The 16,826-nt window shown below is 39.1% G+C and overlaps 1 protein-coding gene across 1 annotated transcript in view; it reads left to right on the forward strand.

Moving 5' to 3' along the window:
* Positions 1–16,826, forward strand: part of PIEZO2 (piezo type mechanosensitive ion channel component 2) — a 260,086-nt gene that overhangs the window by 113,795 nt on the left and 129,465 nt on the right. Inside the window, exon 4 of the mRNA XM_070747520.1 lies at positions 475–517. Coding sequence (XP_070603621.1) covers positions 475–517 — 43 coding nt within the window. The remainder of the gene's footprint in view (positions 1–474; positions 518–16,826) is intronic.

A 16,826-nucleotide genomic window follows, 5' to 3' on the forward strand; every position in this document is an offset into this window, starting at 1 on the left:
ATACAATGTCCCACCATATTTTAACATTTCTAAAATCATTCTGAAATTATTTTCTACATTTTTTATTTGGTCTCATATGTCACCAATAGATAATTTTATAAAGGTTTTCACTTTAGTTAGGGAAACTGAATTTCATAACAGTTTCCCATACTGTCTCACATGTGTCCATCTATATATTACATTAAAAATTAAATAGCCCATTTTGTCTTGCCATCTTTAACTTGTTCTTTGTTACAAATCTTAATAGAAGTCTATATGTTTTTGCTATTATGTTCACTGTTTGCATATAATTAAATGTTAACCTCCATTTTGTATTTTTAAAATCCAATTATTTTTACCTATATTAAACCTTTCTTTTAAATAAGCATGTGAAATCCATTGGAAACAATGTCCTTGTGCAGTCAGTTGGTCTCTTGACTTCATTGAAAAATGAAAACTATCTAAAAGAAACTTAATATGTCTTTCTTTCTGCAGGTTTGACATGGGAAAAAGCACTAAGGCAGATTGGATTTGAAAGGTGAGCACCAGATGTTTATAACTTACTAAGGAGGAAATTGAATTTTGCAACTCGCGTTGATTTGTCCCATAAATTTTGCTACTTAAATAATATTGACATATATATTTACATTTTAAAAATGATATAACTTAACACTTTAATTAAGCAAGAAGGAAAGAAAATAAATAAAGAAAACAATGGAGAATTATTGTTACTTCTAAATGGTCTACATAACTTCTGAAGAATATATTTTTCAACAGGGGAGCCCATGGGAGCTCAAAATAGTCAAGATAGTGTATCTCACTGCATGATTGAACTACCATCCCTTTTTTATTATTATTTATTTATTTTTAATTTATTTTAATTAATTTATTTTAATTTATTTATTTATTTTATTTATTTTATTTATTTTATTTATTTTATTTTATTTTTTATTTTATTTTATTTTATTTTATTTATTGGATTTGTATGCCGCCCCTCTCCGTAGACTCGCTAACACTTGCTATCTACAGTTGCTCACTGTTGCATGTTTTTAAAAAAAACAACAACACATGCTTGAAGTGATGAGAATTATACAGAGGAAAAATATTAGGAGAGTTGTAGCTTAAGTATAATCAAAATCTTTAAGATCAAATCTTTAAAATATATATAGCCTTCTCAAAATATGGTTGGATGATTGAATTTGGTTTAATGATTGATTTGGAGCATCATGCTAAACCATGATGTAACATAATGGAAGCATGGTCGTCCTCATTCTAGAAGAATATATTCATCATCCTTTGTTCTTCTCTTATACCAGCATGAACATAAAGTAAAACTTGAAATTATGCTTGTTATGGTTTGTTGCACAGTCAACCAGATGTTTATACTGGATTTGGCATTTTGTCCACCTATGGAGCCCCTCCCAAGGACCTGGAATAGACATGTTGATATTTGATGGTATGAAATACAGGACATAAGTTGTTCCGAATAAATATCCTTAATTATTATTCACATTTTAGTCAATTTTTGGATGGGATATACAGTGCAAAACAAAAATTTCTGTTATGTCTGTAGAGCCAAATTTAGGTTTGCTAATGTATAATGTAAATGATGTAATTTTGTAAGCATGGTATATATTAGAAAATGCCTTCAAAAGATCTATGATAGTAGAATTCCCCCTTTTTTATAAGCCTAGAGGAGTGGTTGTAATTTATCACAGTATAATAGGTGACAAGTATGTTTTAACTAAAGAATTCTAATCCTTACAGATGAATTCTAATCCTGACAGATGTGAAAGCTGGGGTGGGTGACTGGGCCAATCACTCACAGGATTGTTGTGGAGAAAATAAGATCTATTAAATATTTTCGCTGCCTTGAGTTATTTATAAAAAATAATAATGGGTTTTTTTAAAATAAATTCCATAGCCTAAAAATAATGTAAAGTTAGAGGCCAAATGCTGGATTTTTATAGTGTATAAGTGTGAGTGTGTGTATGTGTGTTCATTCCCAGAATACTTTTTACAAAATAAAATGGAGGACTATTTTATATAACTATATCAGAAGCAAATTCCATTTTGTTTAATGGATCTTATTTGCAACTAAATATGTAACATTTCAGCTTTAATTCCTTAAGACTATTTTGAGTCTCCTTTGGCTACTTACATATGTTACCAAATGTCCTGATCATACTATGCTATCATTTAAATAGTGATTATTTACACATTTATTTGCTTCATTTAGATGACTCAACTATTTTTTCAATTACCATGAAAACAATTATGTAAATATTGTAAAACTAGGGAGCGTTGCTAGGATTCAACTTTTAAGAGCCAGTCCAAATTCAAAATACAAGGGTAAGACTGTTATGATCAAGTAAATGGCATGACAGAATAGAAATACAGTAACTGAATGCTAAATATGTTGGAATCAAAGCTTTTTTCTTCAATTTGTAAGCAAAAGTCAAATAGAGTAAAACAAAGACATTCTTTAAAAGAAGTAGGTAAACATTGCCTAAATGTAGAACTTTTCCACATATAGTGGTGGAATATGTATCCAGAAAGAATTGATGACCATTTTTGAAAAGACAGAAGATTGTAGGAATTATTCTCCATCTCAGCAGACTTGCATGATAATCCCCTGCTTAAAGAGAACTTGCAAATGAGAATTCATTCAGATTCCAAGAATTCAGAACTGTTTGGAAATGTTTCACAAATGTGCTCAAAAGAAATAATGAAAAGGAAATCAAATTTTATTTATAAGCCTCTATATTTACTCTCGGCGTTGGTTGGTCCTGTTTTACTTCTTGCTATATTTGCTATTACTACCCTGCATTCATTTATACATGTTCCGGCTCCTGCAAATAGCATTATTCTCTGTGCACTTATACATTTAAGTTACTGTAGTATTTATACTTAATCCACATTTTTTTAAAGAAAGAAAGCCTTTGTAGCAAACGCACCAAGAATTAATTGTTTCTTATGTATGCATTTGGATATCTGGAAATAACTTGATAACATGGGCTGAGACATCTAGATAGATTTTTAGGCACAGTTTGTTCCATTTTTTCCCCATGTGGAACTCCTAAATATAATGATTCTTAAAATTGTACTATCATACTATACAAAATAGGCCATTCAAACTCCAGGTTATGTTCTAGAACTCTTTTGTTTCTGAGTCAAATCCATTTATCCAGACTAAGCAATAAGCTGCAAAATTTCCAATCAGGTAGACCTAGTCCTATTTCTTTGTATCTTGACGTATTTTTATTTTTAACCCTATTTTATTCTCTTGCCATACAAACCATTAAGATATTTAAATTTAGTAGTTGGAACAGTGGGGTTGTACAGTAAGCCAGAACACACAGTTATAATTGATTGGTTGGAGAATGCTGGCTCGTGCATGAGACAGCCTATGCTGTGATTGGTGCTGTGGGTGAAAAAGGGGAAATATCCTTTTTTCCTGCCTTTTTCTTTTGGGTGTGCCCTGTGTGCTCTAAGACAGTGATTTTCAACCTTTTTTGAGCCGCGGCACATTTTTTACATTTACGAAACCCTGGGGCACATTGAGTGGGGCGGGGTGGGGGCTAAAAAAAGTTTGGACAAAAAATTTATCTTCCTCCCTTTTGCTCTATTTCTCTCTCCCTCTTTCTCTCCCTTCCTGCCTCTTTCTTTCTCTATCTCCATCCCTCTTTCTTTCTCTTCCTTCCTTCCTCTCTTTTTTGCTCTCTTTCCCTCTCCCTCCTTCCCTCCCTCCCTCTATGTCTTTCTCTCTCTCTCTCCTTCCCTCCCTCTCTTTCTCTCTCTTGCTTTCTCTCTCTCTCTCTCTTGCTTTCTTTCTCTCTCTCTCTCTTGCTTTCTTTCTCTCTCTGAGCTTCGCGGCACACCTGACCATGTCTCACGGCACACTAGTGTGCCACGGCACACTGGTTGAAAAACACTGCTCTAAGATATACCTCATGATGCTCATGTTTTACTGACTATTTACTAAATACAGATGTAAAATATATTTATTTATATAAAACTACAAGTTCATGTCAGCATCTCTCACCTCATTTGGATACCAACTGTGAAATTCCCTGACACAAACGTAGAAATTTTTTTCTGCTATGTTTAAATGTTACATCACTTGTCATAACTGTTTCAAACAAAAACATCGTTCTTGATAAAACATCAATTTTTATCAATAGACATTTTCCCCAACAATGGCAATTGGCATGGATACTTTTCCCAACAATGGCAATTGCAATTTTTCTCATCTTATCTCATCTCATCTTTTCTCCTTCTAAATTTACACCTATGGCTTAACAGAATTATTCCATTATAATATACAAGTCGTGTTAGTTATAGTAATAACCAAGTACAGTGATACCTTGTCTTACAAACTTAATTGCCGCCGGGACGAGGTTCGTAAGGTGAAAAGTTCGTAAGACAAAACAATGTTTCCCATAGGAATCAATGGAAAAGCGATTAATGCGTGCAAGCCCAAAACTCACCCCTTTTGCCAGCTGAAGCGCCGTATTTATTAAAACGTATTGAGAGGATATGGAATTTTATAAAAGCATTCTATAGCTATTCTCAAATTAATCATCCACAAATCTTGCCTTCAGAAGTTGTGAGAGCTTCATCATTGGAAGCTTTCAAGAAGAAACTGGAGTGTCATTTGTCAGTACAGTGGTACCTCGACATACGAGTTTAATTCGTTCCAGACCCGAGCTCGTAAGTCAATCAACTCGCATCTCAAACGAATGCCTTTTGACTTTATTTTTCGCGCCGAGATAACCAGAAGCAAGGATTCTTGCGCCACCTAGTGGAAGCTCGGCTCATATCCCGAATTTGAGCTCGGCTGTCGAACAGAAATTTTGCTCGCGTCGTGGCTCGTAACTTGGAATACTCGCATGTGGAGCAGCTCGTATCTAGAGGTACTACTGTAATGGTGTAGGGCAATGATGGAGAACCTGTGGCAAGCGTGTCACAGGTGGCATGCGGAGCCACATCTGAGGGCACACGAGGCGTTGCCGTATGTCAGTTCCAGTGCACATGTGCATGCTAGCGAGCTGTTTTTGGCCTTCTGTTCAGCCATTTTGTGAAGGCTGTAAGTAAAGATAATAATGTTGATGTGGTGGTGCATCTTGGCACAAATGATTTGTCCCAGAGAAATGTTAATCGAGTAAAAAGAGATTTCCAATGTCTTAGTGTGGAGCTGGGCAGAATAACTGATTCAGTGACTTTCTCAAAGGTATTACTGGTATTACTCCTGCCCACTCCTGGGTCTTTATTTCTTTATATTCTTTACTGATCTTTATTTCTTCACCCGAAGCACAGCTGAACAGCTCCTCAGCTGTGTTTTGGGCTGAATCCACATTTGGAGCATGCGCAGAAGTGAAATTGTACAAGGGGACATGATGTGAACCAGTTGCAAAGGTAACTGGAACTCATCCCTGCCTAGCACCATACTATATAAATCATCATCATCATCATCATCATCCTCATCCTGTATGAGTATCTTCTCTAAAAGTAAATTATTTGCTCTTATTGTTGTTAGTGTTACTTTAAACTTTTTAATATTTCAACATTCCTTTTATTAATCAATTTTTCTGAAAGTCACATTCTTGAGATTAACATCACTTTTATAACACATTTAATTAGTTCCTAATATAGCTTTTCAAGCCTAGACTATATAGGTTAATGGTTCAGAATTCAGATATCCTATATACTATGCTTTTTTGTACTCCATGAATGTATATTTTTCTGAAACATCTGTGGTATCAATCCTAACATGGAACAATTTGATTTTTAATGGGGGAAATTGGAACCTTGTTTAAACCAAGTTAATGGCCTTTTATGCTTCCTCTGTGTGAATAGGAGTTCACCTTTTGAACAATAAGAATGATATATAATGTGAGGGGGATCAGGATTTTAGAGATGCTTAGGTGGAGCATGGCCAAAAAAAGGTTGGGAAGCACCGATCTAAAGTAAACAACTTATGGCTGAGGCATAATATAATACTGGGTTTAGCTTAAGCAAAAGGAAATTATCAGAGGCATATGGTATCATACACTGAATGAAGGATGAGTAATAAATTCTTTCTATTTTAAAGAGTTCAGCAAGTCTCCACTTTTTAGTGTTGAGTCCATAGCCTATGCAATGTACATTTGAATTCAACTTTCCTTTATAGAAAACTGATTTTGTAGTATGCTGAAAAGTTTATGAGTAAACGAGTCAGGAGACTTTAGCATTAAATATACTATACAATCATAAGGTAATTAGAATAGAATAGAATTATTGGCCAAATGTGACACACAAGGAATTTGTCTTTGGTACACATGCTCTCAGTGTAGATAAATGAAAAGATACATTTGTCAAGAATCATGAGGTACAACACTTAATGATTATCATAGCGTACAAATAAGCAATCAGAAATAATCAATATTAATATAAATCATAATATCAGTATTGTTATGTCCCTAGCAACAGTAGGGGATTATAAGTGTACTGTTAATAGGGCACTCGCACACCACTCGTATCCAGTGCCTATGGTGGCACACTTGCTACATTCATTGGAGGGGGGCAAGGTTTTTGCGAAAATTGACCTGTCCAGGGCATATCAGCAGTTGGCCGTGGACCCTGAGACAGCAAATCTACCAACTATCATCACTCATCGGGGGGCATTTCGTTGCACACGGTTACAATTCGGAATCAGCTCCGCTCCCGGAATATTCCAAGGGCTCATGGAGCGGTTATTGTACGGAATTCCAGGGACCTTACCTTATTTCAATGATGTCATCATCGCTGCGTCATCCCGCCCTGAGTTATTACAGCGGGTAAGGGCTGTGTTAAGTAAATTCCAAGAGGTGGGGTTAAGGGTAAAAACCGAAAAGTGTATCTTTGCCTCACAGAGTGTGGAGTTCCTGGGGTTCCTTATTGATGGTCGGGGTATCCACCCTACCCCAGCTAAGGTACAGGCAATTACCGAAGCCCCCGAGCCTAGGTCAAAAGCGGAATTGCAGTCATTCCTGGGTCTTTTAAATTTCTATGCAATGTTCCTCCCCCACAAGGCTTCTATCGTGGAGCCTCTTCATAGATTGTTAACTAAAGGGGTTCCTTGGCGGTGGGGGAAGCTTGAGGCAGGCGCTTTTACGGCCATCAAAGACTTGTTGGTGTCCCATGATGTTCTCATTCAGTACAGTCCAGAATTGCCACTCATTTTAGCCTGTGATGCCTCCCCCTACGGCATCGGTGCTGTACTTAGCCATTTGTTGCCTTCGGGGAAAGAAGCCCCTATTGCATTCTATTCAAGGACCCTAGGCCGGCCAGAAAGGAATTACGGACAGCTGGATAAGGAAGCCTTAGCGTTGGTGGCAGCAGTTAAACGTTTCCACGGAGAGGGGCGGCATACAAATCTAAATAAACATAAACAAACATAAACATTACCTGTATGGCCGTAGTTTCCAATTAGTCACAGACCATCAACCTCTACTGGAAATTCTGGCCGGGAACCGTCAAACCCCCGAGATTTTGTCCCCTCGCATGAATCGTTGGGTTATGTTTTTAGCGAATTATTCATATGAATTAATTTATTGGCCAGGGAGGAGTATTCCTCATGCTGATGCACTCAGCCGTTGCCCGTTGCCCGTTATTTTAATGGATCCGGCCCCCATTTCCACAGTTCTAGCCATCGACGCATCCCCAATCAAGGTGTCAGCTGTCACAATTATGCTGGAATCAGCCAAGGACCCAATTCTGTCTGTTGTAATATCCTGGATAATGCGGGGATGGCCTCCTTCTTGTTTAAGTCCAAATTTGTTGCCTTATTGGGTCCACAGAAAAGAACTGTCTGTACTACGTGGCTGCATATTATGGGGAGCCAGAGTCGTGATTCCCGCGTCATTACAGTCTAAGGTTTTGGAGTTGGTACACATTGGCCACCCCGGGGTCGTGCGAATGAAAGCGTTGGCTAGGGGTTACATTTGGTGGCCGGGGCTAGACAAAGCGATCGAACGGAAGGTTGCAAGTTGCCTTCCATGTCAACAGACCCGAGCAGCCCCTCCAGCTGCTTCACCTCTAGAATGGGAGAACCCCAACATGCCATGGTCCCGGTTGCACATCGATCTCGCTGGGCCAGTAGCAGGGAGGATGTTGTTCATTGTTGTGGACGCGTACTCTAAGTGGTTAGAGGTGAAAATAATGCAGTCCACTACGACCTGTGAGATTATCAGAGCTTTATCAGCCATGTTTGCGACCCATGGATACCCGGACATTATAGTTTCGGATAACGGTCCGCAATTTTCTTCTGGGGGGTTTGAGGCATACCTGGCTGGGTTGTGGGTCCACCACGCGAAGACAGCCCCCTGGCACCCCGCCAGCAATGGGTTGGCGGAACGAATGGTTCGCAGTACCAAGGATATGTTGGCCAAAATTACTCAAGGCACTTTGCAAGAGAGGGTGGATGAGCTATTGTTAGCACAGCACACTACACCGTGCGCCACCACCTCTAAGGCTCCATCGGAGCTATTAATGGGGCGAAGGTTGCGAATTGTATTAGATCGGATGCATCCCTTATATGCCAACTCCGGGCGACAGTTGACCGACGCTCGTACTTTCCAGATTGGAGATCCAATATTCGCTCAGAATTTCATGGGGCCCCCGCGTTGGGTTGCAGGTACTATCACCCGTTTACGGGGGCCCCGTGCTTACACCATACTATTGCAAGATGGCAGGGAGTGGCATCGCCATGTGGATCAACTAAGGAGCCAGGAAGGGGAATTAGACCCAGAGGCAGAGGCGAACGATAATGCGCTACTGAATAGGCCTCTGAGCACTAAACTGGATGGCCCAAAAAGAAGCGAATTGGACCCAGCTACACCCCAAGAAGCATTATTGGTTCCATTAGGTAGAATCCCACCAGAACCGGTACAAGCAAAAGAATCATATCACTCTTCTCCAACTGTTGACAAGGAGGTCTTACCTATCGCTGATAGTGAAGCCCCGGGGGGGGGGAGTTCTGGAACAACGCTCAGTCACCTGTCCTTACTGCATCGTACAGGTCGACACCCCGTCGCTCAGAGTGTGTTCGACGTAGACCGGCGTATCTGGAAGATTACGCCTGCGCCCCCTAGGGGAAAGGGGTGTTATGTCCCTAGCAACAGTAGGGGGAGCTATTTGGAGGGAACAGTGTTGCGTTCCCATTGGTTGGTTGCTGAGTATAATTAACCTGTCAAGTTGTGGTAATTCTTGTTCTGCATTAATGTTAAATAAAGTTGAGTTGTACCTGCTTCAGCTGTCTGCTCGGTCACTACAAGTATAAATTGCAAGGATACAAGCAACAAGTTACAGTCATATAGTCAAATAGTAGGAGGATATGGGTGATAGAAACGATGAGAAGACTAATAGTAATGCAGACTTAGTGAATAGTTTGACAGTGGTGAGGGAATTATTTGTTTAGCAGAGCGATGGCATTTGGGAAAAACTGTTCTTGTGTCTAGTTGTCCTAGTGTGCAGTGCTCTATAGTGTCGTTTTGAGGGTAGGAGTTGAAACAATTTATATCCAGGATGCAAGGGATCAATAAATATTTTCACGGCCCTCTTTTTGACGTGCAGTATACAGGTCTTCAATGGAAGGCAGGTTGGCAGTAAATGTTTTTTCTGCAGTTCTGATTATCCTCTGTATCTATCTTGTTGGGTTCCAGAACCGAATCAGACAGTTATAGAGGCGCAGATGACAGACTCAATAATTCCTCTGGAGACAGAATGTATTCAGAAGCAACCAGAAAAGATTTCTGCATGGGAAAATGTGTATAAGAAGTGGGATTATAGGAATATAAACAGGAAGTTCATCAAAGCTTATATAAAACACTTTTCAGGGCAAAATAATGAAGTCAGTTTCAGCAAAGCAGAATACAGTATGGTGCTCAGCTTGCAAATATTTTCTCTTTCTGTAGTTTTGCAAAATTAGTATATTTTTGTACAAAGCATTGCAGCAGAGGCGGAGTAACGACACGGACACAGAGAGCTGGATTTAAAACTGGGTCATTTTATTAATTAAATTTGCATAATTTATTCATAAATTAGCATAATTTAAATAAACCTAACAAGGACCCACAGGGTCAAACAATTACTTCCGGGGCGGAAATGACGTCAGAAAAACTTCCGGGGCAACTATGGGTGTAGCTCCATGCTAATCCAGGTGAAGGACCCCGCCCTCACCTGGATCCCAGCCATGCACCTGCATGTGGGAGGTCTCGCCATGTAACCCCTACAAGGGGATAGAAATGGGCGGGACCCAAGGACAGGTTCCCCCAATTGCTCAGATCGAACTAAAGGCACCATGATCCTTTGGAGAGAACCTGTCAATCTTTGGGGATGCCCAACGGAGAACACGCAGTTGCTAAACACCACCTAATTTCCGCCCCTAACCTGCCTACCCAAATGACCAAAGGTAAGCCAATTTAAACTAATCGGGGAGCGAAGTACCCCCTAACCATCCATCCGTCACCACAGTGTGGAATAGGCGAAAAAACGGTCGCAGAAAATACCGAGACCGCCAAAAATTCCTATTCGGCCCCCTAAGGGTGACCCACAGTGGCACACTGAAAGATAGGGAGAGCGGGCAGGTGTTCGCTTGCTCGTCGTCGGGGCAAAAAGGAAGTCCCAAGCCTGCGCAGCCTCTTTTATAGGGCTGGCAGGCTCCGCCCCTGATGACTTCATCGGCCTGAGCCGATGACACAATATGGCCAGGATCTCACAAAATCTCGCGAGATCCCGGCCTTCCAAAATGGTGGCTATGCCGAGGGCCGTGTCTCCCTGGCCCTGCGGCAAATCCGGGCCGGGGATAACTCACCGGCCACGCATTTCAATAATACCGTTAGAGGCAAGTACAGAAGGTTGATGCACCTCATATGCCTGTAAATCTAATGATTAAAAAAAAAGTTACCTGTCCCAGTTCCATAACAACTATATGTATCAGAACAATCTGTCATCTCAATTGCAGCTCATGTTAAGAAGATACGATTGAAAAAAACAGTTTCTCTCATCGAAGTTCAATGAAATATTACTATCCACAAATTGATTTTTTCTTAATTAGTTTTGATAAAAATATACTTAGGAAAGAACATATTGCTTATCTTTTCTTCTCCACATCATCATGCATCTGAATTTATATTGTCTTTTCACATCAGTGATGGAAAGGGCAGCAGCTGTAGTTTTTACCCCTGTGGTATTTTTTATTTACAGTTTAATTTCTTAGCATAAACAAAATGGTTTAGTTTGTAGTTTAATACAAGAAGTAAAACATAAATACAGATATTCTGTATTTGTATTATTGTAATTTGGGATTGGGGATTTTTTTGTGCTCCGCTGAGCATGGTTAAAAATGTTCGCTTGCTGCCCTTAAAAAACCAGAGGTAAATAATTCATATTTAGTTAAGTGGTATCTTAACTGAATAGATTTGTTTGTTTTTCTTAATATTATTTGATATCTTTATTGCTTTGGATATTACTTAGAATCTCCAGATTGGCATGGAATTAAAAAAACTTTAAATACTTTAGTTAATTAATAAATCATAAAGGGGCAATAGAGCATAAAAAATAAACAGTGATAATATATATTTGTATACTGAGGTTGCTACCCAATATATCCAAGATTTTTGATAAGAAGATATATAATGCTTGGCAACATTATGATTAGACAAGTGTGGTATAATGTTCTTGAAATAATTAATATTACATTTATGCCTCATAAATATAACCTTGGCCCATTATTTCTGAACCTCATTCCCTTTACATTAATTGTACACTAACAGATTCCTCTATTTGCTTCCCTAGAAAAATGTCTGATATTTGGGGGCCAGCAAAATAATCTAATGAATTTATTGTTTTCTGAATTCTGATTTTAAAAAACCTGCACCTTTTTTGCACCTCTCTGATGAATATACCGATCTAATACCCCCTGTGGTCTTTATACCCTGGCGCATTTTGCAGGAGGCACTGGGGGACACGGATACCGGCGGCAGCCGCCATGTTGGTACGGCCGAGATCTCGTGAGATTTCACGAGATCTCGGCCGATAATCAGGCCAGAGTGGCCTGATATGACGTAGTCCGGGCGGAGCCTGCCGGCCCTATAAAAGGGCGGGCAGGCTCGGAATCGGCCTTTTCGCCCGGACTACGTGTTGCAGACACCTGCCCGCCCTCCCTATCTTGCAGTGTGCCACCGGGGTTGCCCTAGGGGGCCGAATAGGAATTTTTGGCGGTCCTGGCGCTTTAGCTAGGACCGTTTTTTCACCTATTCCACACTGTGGAGACGGATAAGCGGCTAGGGGGTGCTTGCCTTTGTTTTAGGTTAATTGGCTTACCTTTGGTCATTTGGGTAGGCAGGTTAGGGGCGGAAAACTGGGTGGTGGTTTAGCAACTGCGTGTTCTCCGTTGGGCATCTTTGGGGATGATTGACAGGTTCTCTCCAAAGGCTTGTGGTTTTGACGACCTGAGCAGTTGGGGGGAACCTGTCTTTGGGTCCCGCCCATTTAATTCCCCTTGTAGGGGTTAGCCGGCGAGACCTCCCATATGCAAGTGCATGGCAAGGTCTCAGGTGAGGGAGTGATCCCTCACCTGGATTAGCATGGAGCTACGCCCATAAGTTGCCCCGGAAGTTTATTCTACGTCATTTTCTGCCCCAGAAGCATTTGTTTGACCCTGCGGATCCTTGTTAGGGTCATAAGTTAATTATGCCAATTATGCTAATTTATTTTAATAAATTATGCAAATTTATTTTAATAAAATGACCCAGTTTTAAATCCAGCTCTTGTGTCCGTGTCTTTACTCTGCCTCTCCTGCAAAATGATTTGCTATATATTGTAACTTGTTTAATGCAGTGCTTGGCTCAAAATAGCTTTAAAATGCACTTAATATACATTTAGAGAAATGCATTTTGTGCAAAAACAATGTATTAAATACATTTTTGCAGACTAAAAATCCAATTATTGTAGTAATGATGGATTTACAATGGATTAATCTGTTCTATGATTTTCTATAAAAACATTCTCTCTAAACATTTAATAATGTTACCCAACTGAAATTAGTCTGTGTATTCACTTTTGTAGGGTTAGGAATGGCAGAGCCTGGAGATGGAGTCAAAAGAGGAATCATCCTAGAATCTGTATAACCCAACTCCTCTGGAATTCTATTAAAGAGTGCTAACCATTAGTTGACTAGATTCCTGTGCATAGGCATGAACAATAAATGTTTAATTATAATTTAACACGTGGTCCTTGTCTTTCATGCCTAACAAATTGCTTATTCCCACCTAGGCCTGGTATCAAATAAGGTCTTATAGTTACTAAATGGCTGAGTTAAAAGGCTTTATAACTTCATATTTTTATTTACATTTCACTGATAAATGCCAGAAATAGGAGAAAGTAATTCTATTCTCCTATGCAGTTTAACTTCAAAAATCTGTTGCAACAATTAGATGATTGTGTTCTGCAGAGATGTACAAATTGTTCTCAACTTACAGCCATAATTGAGATGGGAGTCTTGGTTGGTGAGTGAAGCCTTTGTTAAACGAGACATCACACAATTGTTTCACTCAATTACTGCTTTCCTGGCCTTATTGCGGGTCATTAAATAGACAGAATTCTGGTAAGGAGACCCTACTGTTCCAGAACCATTTCGGAAAGCCTCAATTACCCTACCAAGCTTTCTTAGCAAGGTTGCCTTGCCATTCTCCAAGCAGACATGATTAGGGGTGAAATGCTACTGGTTCAGACTAGTTTGGGAAAACTAGACATGCGGCCTGTTTTGCCGAACTGATAGTGATGGCTGGCTGGCCACGTCCACAAACTGGTGCCCCAGCTGCTGCTTGCTCACCCTGCCTCGCCCAGGTTCTACTCTGCAGCTTCCCTGCTTGAAGTGCTGCGCCCCTGATCTGCCTGCCAGGTAAGCCTGCAAAGTTGTGGCCTACCTAACTGACCCTGCCCCCGCCATCCCAGCCTGCCTTCCCTATTCCATTCCCTGCAGCCCACAGCCCCAACATGCTTGCCTCTCTTCCACGCAGCCTTCCCGGTGTCCCCATAAAGAGCTTGTGAAGGCAGGCAAGTGGAAGGCTGCATGGAAGGCAGGCAGGCATGTCAGGGCTGGCCAGCCATGGGGAAGGGAGCTAGCAGCCTTCCTGGGATGGTGGGTCCCCCACTCCCGCTTACCTTCCAAGGTCAGCTCGTGGGTGGGCAGGCAGCCCTTGGTGGAGATGCAGCTGCTTCTGCTCTGGGTTTGAGAGGGTGGTGGCGGTGCTCTGGGACAGCAAGCAGATGTCCTGGGGCTGCCCAGGCAGTGTCAAGGAACACAACAGTATGCGATTAGGGCAGAGCTGCAGGCACTCACCTTTGGCAGTTACAGTGGGGATGTTGCTGCTGTGCTTGGCAGACTGAGGTAAGCGCAGGTCCCTTGCACTGCTTCCCTATCCAACCTCACCTGCTTGTTCTAACTGGGACTCCAGCAAGAAGCATCAGATGATGAAACTGGGAAAGGGTTGTTTTTAAAATAATATAAAAAATAATGTGAAATGACTTTGCATCATACAAAAATGTCAAGTTTTCTATCAGTTTCAAAAATTACTTAAACATGTCTTATCTCAACCATAGTTTATCAACTTTAAAAATATTTATAAGTAATACATATCCTACCATATATTGAATGTAACAAGTAGGCATTTATTTACCATATTTTATTTGATTGATGAAAAATATAAAATCTTGTCATGCTTCCAAAAAAATGGTTTGAATGAACCTATTTGAAAGTGTAACAAAGGGATTATTTTTTTTCTGCTGTCTCTGACCACCAAAATTTATTATTCCACTCATCTGAGAATAAATTGCCTCCTCTAAGATATCACATTGTTTGCCACTATTAAGCATATAAATCATTAGTTATTAAGTTTTATGTAATTGTTATCTTCAGTGAACATAGCCAACAAACCTAAATATTGTCCATTTTGATTTTATAATAGTTTATTTGCCCATTTTAATGAACATTAAATTCTAGAACTTTTAAATTCTTGGGCATCCATTATAGCTGAAAATAGTTAATCCAGTCCTTCCTTCTTTCTCTCCTTCCTCCTTTCCTCTCCCTCTCCCTCGCTCCCTCCTGGAGTCACACTCACCAGAATCATATAAATGATTTTGATATGGTTTTCTCTAATTTTGGCAAAGAATATAGATCTAGAAAACTTAAACATATTCTAATCTTGCTCAATAATAATATGTATGTTATTTCCCATTCTAAAGGAAAGAACTTATGTTCTAATGAAATAACATACTGTAGTTTAGATGTTAACCTTTTGTTGACCTTTTGATAGCTTGAATTAATGTTCCAAATTTAATAAGTTGACTTTAATAGCTTGGCTATTGTATTGAGAGGGAAAAAGGAAACTCACTTTTAGAAAATTAAATTAAATAGAATTGACTTCTGAACAATTTTATTTGCACAATGGGAACTACAATAGTTATGGTACAGATCTCTCATTTTAATTCAGTTGTCTCTTCATACTTTCCAAATATTCATTACAAGAAAAGAGTCTACAGTTAATAAAAGTGATAGAATATGCATCAGGATGCCAAGTTTCCAAAGTTATTGCCAACATTGTTTAGAAGTAGAACTGTTTTATGTAATCAGTATAGGAATCAAAGTTTTTATTCTTTTCTAAAAATTGCCATGAAATTCTATGGAAATCCATGATTCAAGTTCTACATGAAATCCTACATCCATAATATTTTTCAGTTGTGAAGTTTTATAATACATCATAAATAGAAATATGTAATCTGCTATAATTTTTTATCTGGTTCATTGCATGCAAGCCTTGGACTTTATTTAGAATGCATAAAGGCGAAATATATTTGCGTTCTTTAAATTCTTTCTAATATATGCATTAGATGTTGGCTGAGAATGATAAGAATTGTATTCTAACATATCTGGATGGCATCAGGTTGATAGGTTGTGTTTTAGCTAAAACCATTTCCCTATTAAATTATTTCTTCCATGACTTAGCCATACCTGCTGTCTGTCTCATTCAGAAATCTTCTTAGAGAGTAGTAATAGGACATTACTTTGGAATTTAAGCTTTGGAATTTTTGCCCCTTTTGTCTTGAAAATGTTTTCAAGACATTTCCATGAGTAGTTCTACTGTATTTCAATGACGATGACGATGACGATGATGATGATTATTATTATTATTAAATTTGAATGCTGCCCCTTTCCGAGGACTCGGGGCAGCTCAAAACAACATATAACAGTATAGTACAAATCTAATAGTTAAAACCAAAATTAAAATCCCACCATGATTAAAAAACAATCAATACTACACAATCATACCATACTCAAATCTTATTAGTCAGAAGGGGGCGCATTAGTCTCCCCATGCCTGGCGACATAAATGGGTCTTTAGAGTCTTGCAGAAGGCGAGGAGGGTGGGGGCAGTTTGAATTTTGCTGAGAAAAAAAGAAATGGAAAAAGAAGAAAAGTGTTTCTGATATGAGAGCTCACTAAATATTCATCAAAATATTCAGTGATCAAAAAATTAGATATACAGTACTATTATATGTTAATTTATCACCTACTTTTTCCATCTTCATATTTCTGATCTTTTTGCTGAGCTAATAATCTTATGCAAATGTTATCCAACAGGGTTTGTTTTTATTTCTGAATTGTTTTGACTTTCCATCAATTCTACTGACATATTAAAATTAAATAAAAACAGAATTATGCACATAGCTAGAGATGGTTCACTGAAAATAGGATTGATACTAAGTCTTCTTGGATATTGCTTATAAAGCAATTGATGCTCAGCATGAGGTCCACATATTTTTTT

The sequence above is a fragment of the Erythrolamprus reginae genome, chromosome 3 (genome assembly GCF_031021105.1).
Source record: "Erythrolamprus reginae isolate rEryReg1 chromosome 3, rEryReg1.hap1, whole genome shotgun sequence".
NCBI lineage: Eukaryota > Metazoa > Chordata > Lepidosauria > Squamata > Dipsadidae > Erythrolamprus > Erythrolamprus reginae.